The following is an 8,250-nucleotide window of genomic DNA, read 5'->3' on the forward strand; positions in this document are numbered from 1 at the left end:
ACAGTGACATCCGGGACCCTGTTTGGGAAGGGTCATCTGCCATGTCCCCAGGTCAAATTCTTGGTTCGTCTCCAGCCTGATGGCAATGCTCCTCTCCAGCAAACTGTGTGGGCACCACCACCGCTTTCACTCCAAAGGGGCATGGACTGGGCACGGGGAGAGACCCACTAGACCCAAGCTTGCCACCCGTCACTGTGGACATGGGGAGGGTGGGCTCAGGACTTCCACATGCCTCCAACAGAGGGGACAGCCCCTGGCCAGATCACCTGCTCCTGCGCCCAGTCCCCCTGCCGGGGCGTCAGAGGCTCCCTGGCAGGCCGCACCAGCCCGGGACTACACGGTGGCCAGACAGGGAGACGGTGATTCCTGGTTTGGAAACATCACTCCAACTGCTGCATAGAGATGAAGGAGAAGCTAGCAGATCCATCAGAGCCCAAACCCTGCTCCCGACACCCACACCTCCTTTCCTTCCAGCCCACTGTGCCAGGCACCGTACCAGGAGACAGGGAGAAAGCGTCGCTCACGGCCAGAAACAAGGGCACTGTCACTTGCCACACCCAGCTCTTGGTCTCTAGTATCAGCGCCAAGAAAAGGAACCAGGGCCCCTGAGAAATGCCTGATCCCAGGCCTGGGGCAGCAAACACAGGGGGGAGCCTGGAGCATCCTCTGGTGCCAGAGACCAAGGATGTGCTCAAGGAAAAAAAGCAACGGGCATGACAAGGGGACCCAGGAGCCCATGGAAAGAGCTCCCAGCGGCCAAAGACAGAACAATTAGAGCAACGAAATCAACCAGGTAGCAGTGGGATATAATCCACAGTGTGAAAGAAATATCCGTGAGTCTGTACTGATATAAATTATTGAAGAGATAAATAAATGGGGGGAAGAGACAATCTCCTGCTCAGAACTCCAAATAATGGATGTAGATACTCTGCCCCCACAGAGGTGGAGCATGACCCCTCGCCCCTGAAGTGTGGGTGGCACATGGTGACCTTCCTTCCTTCCAAAGACCAGAGAGCGCGAGAAAGAATGGCCATCCTGCAGAGACGCCTGGAGACGTGCTCTTGGCCAAGGAGCAAGGTCGCGCAGCAGCGATGAGTCACATTGATAGGATGTACCCTTGATATGATGTTATGGGAATGACACTTTATCTTGTGCCCTTCCTCCCAAAACCCCATAATCCCCATGTAATCAAGAGAAAAACAACAAATAATTTCAACAGAGGGACATTCTACAGAATGCATCACCAGCACTCCTCCAAACCGTCCATGTCATCAAAAACAAGGAAAATCTGAGAAATGATCACACCCAAGAGGGATGTAGGGGACATGGTGATGACCTAATAGGATCCTGGAACAGAGCCAGGGCAGCGGGGCAGGCACTGAGGACATCTGAGTAGAACGTGGGCCTGTCAATACTGAACAGAATAATAACTTAAACCAATATTGCTCACGCGCTGTGCAAACACACCACAAAATGTAACATGTTACTAACCGAGGAAACCAGGCGCAGGGCATGTGGGAACTCTACCATCTTTGCAGTATTTCCTTAAACCTGAGATTGTCGTCCAATAAAGAGTTTCTTTTAAAAAATGTTTTCCGTAACCAAAAGTACGATAGGTATTTGCACAAATTTTCCTTCTAAGCATATCTGTTCATCCATCAAATACAGGGTGATGCCTACTCTGGGCTGGTCCCCGTGCCAGGCTCTGGGGATATGACGATGAACAATATGGCAAGCCCTGTCTTTGGGGAGCTTCGGGTCTACCGTCTACCCAAAGAATGACCAGTGTGCAAGAGAGTGGGAAAAGTTACGAGTGACAGATAGAAATGACAAAGGCCTATGAAAAACAGATTGCAGAGTATAGATTCCCAAACATATATATTACAAAATACATACAGAACTGATGAAGCCCTAAGATTCGATGGCCGCTTGGACCACCTGACCCACGGTCAGAGACAATCAACGATCTGCCGATGGGGAGCAGAGCGAAGAAAGCGTGACATGGAAAATCTCCTAGCCTCTCTCAGGTAACGCTTTCCGACATCATTACACACCTGTTAAGCACACAAAAGGAATAAAAAATAAAACCCAATGGACACCGTGGGGCAGAGGAGTTAGGACAACTCATGGCTGGTGGGACCAGCGACTCACAGCCTCAGCCGTTCCTGACAGGAAGAGGACTCAAAGCACCAAGCAGCCTCTCCGTCCTTGTCCAAGGACCCCTTCCTAGGTAGCGCACCCCAAGGAATAATGAGAACGTAAAAGGGAAAAGTCCGTGATATCCCACCGCAGTCACAGCCGCACCATGTTTAAAAGAAGTCAACAGGGCACCTGGGTGGCTCAGTCGGTTAAGTGTCTGCCTTCGGCTCAAGTCATGATCTCAGGTCCTGGGATCGACGAGTCCCACATCTCCTCGCTCAGCAGGGGCCTGCTTCTCCCTCTCCCTCTGCTGCTCCCCTTGCTTGTGCTCTCTCTCTCTCCCAAATAAATAAAAATCTAAAAAAAAAAAAAGAAGAAGAAGAAGTCAACAGCCCCCCAGGTCCTAAGTGGCTGGTAGGTCAATGGCATTTAGAAGTGGGTCAAAGCAGGGTCGTGGACCCTGGCTCCTCCACCTGCTGAGTGACCTGAAACCTCTCTCTGCCTCCGTTTCCCCACACATGAAGTGAGCATATTACTAACTCCTGCCTTCCAGAACCACCTTGAAGCGTGAATGAGATCCGGGGTAAAGCGAGTGCTTGGTCTATAGAGATGCCCTGTTACTGCTGGTTACAGTGGGCGACGACACCCGCCTTTTGTTGAAGTGCTCTCGGAGGCCACGGAAGGGAAAGGAAACCGATGGAGGGTGAGTCGCGAGGGCGATTCAGAGGGGAAAGGCCGGGCTGCGACGTCGGGGAGGGCGAGGGCGAGGAGCTGACGTTTCCTGCCACCTCCAGGCCAGGCCCAGGCAGGCAGGCGAGGGTGAGCAGGACCTGAATCCACACACCGCCCACGGGGGCCGGCAGGAGAAAGCGCGCGGCGAGAACAGGTCACCGAGGCCTCGCTCGCCCGCACCCCTGCACGCACCTGCCGCCAGGACCAGCGCCAGCCCCACCTCTGCCCGAGGCCGGGTCTGGCCCCTCCCGCCTCCCCCCTGCCCACGCAGCAGCCTGCATTTCAGGTCACCTCCCTGCTTAAACCCAGCAAGGCCGCCCAGAGCCTGGGACCGGGTCCCGCTGAAGCAAACCGAAAACCCAAACAAGGCAACAGAAGCAAGACGATGCGTGAACATCTGCCCGCGAGGTGCAGCCGGGCGGGCCACGCCGCCCAGGACGCCCTCGGGGACCGCCCCCTCGGCGCACACCCGCGCTGCCCGGGAGCCCCTCACCGTCCAGCCCAGGGCAGCCCCGCAGCGACAGGCACCAGCGGGAGAAGACCCCACAAGGGAGAGCCTGGGGCTGGCTCATGACATTTTTCTTTCGTCCCATTGGTCAGAATGGGGTCACGTGACCAACCCTCGCTGAAGGGAATGCTGGGAAATGTAGTCTTTATTCTTGGCAGCCATTTTACTCTGAAAGACAGCTAGCCTAAGATCTAGGCTCCTCCATGACCTGCCCCCTTGCCTCCAACCCGACCTCGCCCCTCCTCCAGCTCACTCTGCTGTCTCGATCCATCCAGTAGGCCTCCGGGGATGTCAGACCCTCAGAGCAGCCTTCCTGGTCCTTGCCCCCCAACACCGGTGTAAATGCGGCCCCGCTGCGCTCTCCCAAGGCACCTGCCCCCACTCGCACACGGCTGCCGGGTCCTTCCCTGGAGCTGGGGCCCTGCGCCGTGGGAGGGAGGGTGCCGCACCCCCGCAGTCCTGCACCTGCTGTGCCCCGGCCCACCGCTCGGCAGCCCCGCCCCAGCCCCACCCCTCCCGCGCTGGTTGTAGGAGCCCACGCCGTCCGCCTGTCCCGGGTTCTCAGGGCCCGCTGCTGTACGAGGATTCTTCCCCGGGGTGTGTTTCAGCAGGTTTCGCGGGGAGGGCCCAAGAATCTGCACCCGTGGTCCCTGGGCCACACCTCAGAGGAGGCTCTGAATGCTCCTGTGGCGCGGATGAGCTGGGAATCGCTTGGTGAGCACATCCGCTTGCTGCAGCCAACGGGAGGTAGGGCGGCTGTTGGCAGGTTCACAGATGAAGAAAATCTAAATCAGGACGCGCACCGCCTCCTGGACACCTCCACCGGGAGGACCTCCAGCGGAGTGTGGCCCAAGGGGACTGCTTGTTTCCGTCCTTCACCCTCTCTGCGGTGTGCACACACGTCATCCTCTGACTCGACCCTGGCCGCCACCTGGGGTGCTGCCCCTCCCCAGCCTCACTATTTTGCTGTTTTACTTATTCACTCATCTGTCTCATTCACTGCTGTGTCCCCCCGAATTGAGAATCGTGCCTGCCTGGCTCACAGAACGTGCTTCATAGGTCCTGAGAGAGGGAGAGGGACAGAGCAGAGATGGGGGGGTGCGCACACTAAACTCAGGGATCCCTTTCCTGCACACACACACACCCCATGAGCACAGGTAACAAGGGACCCCCTCTGACCGCCTCGTGTGATGAAGTCCACAAGTGAGATCACCCGCATCTGTGAGCCTCTCTGAGGTTCCACGGGACCCAAGGGGGCAGGTGCGGTGGGCGCTAATCCGGGCCACCAGGCTGGAGCTGTGGCTGCCTCATCCCAGGACACCCCTTCATGGGCACGGCAGGAAAGGGGGCTCACCCAAGCTGGGGCTCCCACACACAAAGCCAGCCTTGGGCTGAGCTGCTGGCCCTTGACTCCCAGGTCCTGGGAAGCCCACCATAGCCCTGACCCAGGCAGGCCTGAGACCCATGTACCCCAGAGCTCTCCCCAACTTACAAGCTGGAGAGTCCCCTCCCAGTGCTCTGGGGCCAGGGTGAGCAGGGCACAGGGGCCAAGAGTGGCTAGGAGAGGTGGAGTGGGGACACAGGCCTGCGGGATGGAGTGGCCCTTTCTGCTCTCCAGGCCTCCGGGACTGGTCCCCATCCTCCCTGCGAGGACACGTGTGCATGGGGGGGGGGGAGAAGCCCGCCCAGAAGGCTCTGCCGGCAATAAAGGCAGATGCCACCCGAGGGCTGGGCCAGGGTGGCAGGCACGCGGCGACCCAGGCTGCATCCTGAGAATCAGGTATGTGCACAGTCTCGTGTTGAAGGAGGCACAGGGCAAGACCGGCCCGGCTGACCTTGGGACTTTGCTCCTCAGCAGGAACCAACTGGACGCCCTCATGTCTGGAAAGCCCATCATGGGGCGCTCAGCTGTCCTCCTGGCCCTGGCTCTGGCCACCCTCCTGGCTGCAGGGGCAGGGGTTCCGCTCGGCAGGAAGGGCTCCCGGAATAAGCTGCTGCTGGTGTCCTTTGATGGTTTCCGCTGGAACTACGACCAGGACGTACAAACCCCCAACCTGGATGCCATGGCGCTCGACGGAGTGAAGGCCCACTACATGACACCAGCCTTTGTCACCATGACCAGCCCCTGCCACTTCACCCTGGTCACTGGTGAGCGTCAGCCTCGGGCTGGGGCCTGGGGGCAGGGAGGGGGCTGAGCATCTAGCAGAACCGACAGAGGGAGCCTGGTGTGTGCACAGAGCCCCGTCCCCCCAGGGACCGCACAGGGACAAAGGAGACCAAGGAGGGGATGCTGTCCCTGGGAGACACAGCACGGCCAAGGGAGGGGGTCATCAGCAAGCCCCACTGTTGGTGGGAACTTAAACAAGGCATCAAAATGCCCAGCAGTCCCGTTTTAAACTGTGACCCCCAACCAAGGTGGCAACCCAGGAGGGCTTCTGGAGGAAGTGAGCGTGGCCGGGTTCCAGACAGGCAGAAGAGATGAGCCTGAGGCTCCTGCTCTTCCCACTGCGGCCCCTGAGATGCCCTCAAACCCTCCATGGCTCTGTTTGGGCTGGAAGTCTAGAATGCAGGTGTCAGGAGGGCCATGCTCCCTCGGGAGACTCTAGAGGACACTGCCTGCGGCTCCCAGCGTCCGTGGCGCTTCCGTGGCCCTTCCGTGGCCTGTCTCTCCAACCCCAGCTGTCTTCCCCTTGTGTGTCTCTCCTCGTCCTGTGAGGATGCTCATCCATAGACATAGGGCCCACCGTGACCCAGACTGCCCTCATCTTAACCTAACTTGTCACATCTCCAAAGACCCTATTTCCAAGCAAGGTCACATGCTGAGGCTCCGGGTCAACGTGACCTTGGGGGGAGACCCTACTCAGTACAGACGGCTCATCCGTATGCCAGCATTCTGTGACCAGGGCCCCCTGCTGCAAACAACTGGTTCTCCCCTCCTGCACGCCACCTGTTTCCTTACTAGATCATGGATGGGGATGGGGGGACAGGGGGCATGCTCTTCATCGTCCCTCCTCCTGTGGCTTCTGAGCACGAGTGCATGTGTGTCCCACACAAAAAGTGAATTTTAGAAAATAACTCATGGATGGAGCTCCACGTGGTGCATTGAAATGTCTGCCTGGGATTCTGCTTTATGACTGGGCCATAGCTGTCTCATTAAGTCCCTCCTGATAACCATCTGGGTCACTACCGGTCTTCGCTAAAACCCACGAGGCTACAGATAGCATCCACACACACGTGCGTTTGCCCTGTGTGCACATTTAGCTGGTGGAGAAACCACGGGAACAGGTCATAGAACCTCGGGGTTGGAGAGGATGTGCCTGTGACCCCGAACGTGGGCTCTCCCCGGCCGCGTGTGCGAAAGCCTGCCCGCTTCCCTCCTGCCCTCCCACCTCCTACCTCCCCTCTGCCATCTCCTCCCTCCACCCCGCAGGCAAATACATCGAGAACCACGGAGTGGTTCACAACATGTACTACAATACCACCAGCAAGGTGAAGCTGCCCTACCATGCCACGCTGGGCATCCAGACGTGGTGGGACTATGGCAGCATACCCATTTGGATCACAGCCCAACGGCAGGTAATGCTGGCCCCGAGCCCACGGACGGCAGTCGGGGGACAGGGGAAGGGAGGACCTGGCCCAGAAAGGCTGTGACCTTGTGAGACCCATGCAGGCCTACTCCCCCCCCCCCCAGAATCCTGGGCTCCCAGCATGGAGGGGTATTAAGTGAAGCCCCGAGGGCGGTGGGTGCTGGGTGCTGGGTGCTGATGAGCATCCACCAGCAGGCTCCGTGGCCCTGCCCAGTCCTCCCTGCAGCCCTGGGATGCAGAGGGAGGGCTCCATCCTCCCAACGGGAAGGAAAACGGCGCCCCTGGGCCCCTGGCTCTGGGAGAGGGGTCCACACAGGGAAAATAAGATCACTCAACAAAAAGGCACCTAACAATAAAACAGCTTTCTGCGTTCCCCCTTCTGAATTCCTCCCGGGGCTGGGCCGCTAACTTCCAGAGGACGAAAGATAAGTAAGGGGTGGGCTGTAGGGTTGAGCCAGGAACCCCTCCATCCTGCAGTGCTCTGGGGAATTCCTGGCCCTCGACGTGTGCCTGCTCCTCAACAAGGTCAAAGGGAGGTTTTTAAGATGAGCCCAGAATGAACTTCAGAGCCTACACCCACCCTCTGGGCAGGGCGTCTACTCAGGTCAGAGTCCCTTTACTCTGGAAGGAGCTACCCGGACGCCAGGCTCACGCATAGAAAGCCGGAGCTAAGAGCCTGGCATCACATGGTGCTCGGTCTAAACAGAAGGGCGGCTGGGGAGCGGACATGCAGACAGGGCGAGCTTGGACGTATGGCTCAAAGGACAGGATCTGTAAATAAAGCAGCAATGGATTTATGAAAAGGCAGATGGATAGCCAGGCAGATGGATGACCAGGCTGAAGGCTGGAAGGGCAGGCAAGGGGACACAGGTAGAAGGGCCTGGACGAGAATACAGTAGGGAGAGGCCAGTCTCCAGGCCAGAAGGGGAGGGCTGATTGGGCAGCTCAGCCGTGGGGACCCAGGGCCATGGTGACAAGGAGGATGCCAAATATCTGGGGACACTTTTATATCCATTAGGCCGCTAATGCTGGGTCCACTGGGCACCTGATCTCTCCTCTATAAAATCAGTATCAGCCGTGGCAACGTAAGATAAGAGTTATAAAAGGGCTCCCCCAAAAGAAAGACCCGTGCCTGCGCCGGGAGCAGGGCTGAGTGAGCCAGCGGGAGGAGAGGTGGGCGGGCAGGGGGCAAGCCGTGACCGCGGCAGGAACGGGCAGGGGGCAAGCCGTGACCGCGGCAGGAACGGGCAGGGGGCAAGCCGTGACCGCGGCAGGAACGGGCAG

General features: G+C 58.4%; 1 protein-coding gene across 1 annotated transcript in view; it reads left to right on the forward strand.

The window, feature by feature from the left end:
- The first annotated feature begins 5,274 nt into the window (after positions 1–5,274).
- The window catches only part of ENPP7 (ectonucleotide pyrophosphatase/phosphodiesterase 7), a 5,241-nt gene continuing 2,265 nt past the window's right edge, over positions 5,275–8,250 (forward strand). Inside the window, exons 1-2 of the mRNA XM_021680725.1 lie at positions 5,275–5,527; positions 6,810–6,955. Of these exons, the coding sequence (XP_021536400.1) occupies positions 5,275–5,527; positions 6,810–6,955 (399 nt within the window). The remainder of the gene's footprint in view (positions 5,528–6,809; positions 6,956–8,250) is intronic.

Source organism: Neomonachus schauinslandi, chromosome 15 (genome assembly GCF_002201575.2).
Source record: "Neomonachus schauinslandi chromosome 15, ASM220157v2, whole genome shotgun sequence".
In the NCBI taxonomy this organism is placed as follows: domain Eukaryota; kingdom Metazoa; phylum Chordata; class Mammalia; order Carnivora; family Phocidae; genus Neomonachus; species Neomonachus schauinslandi.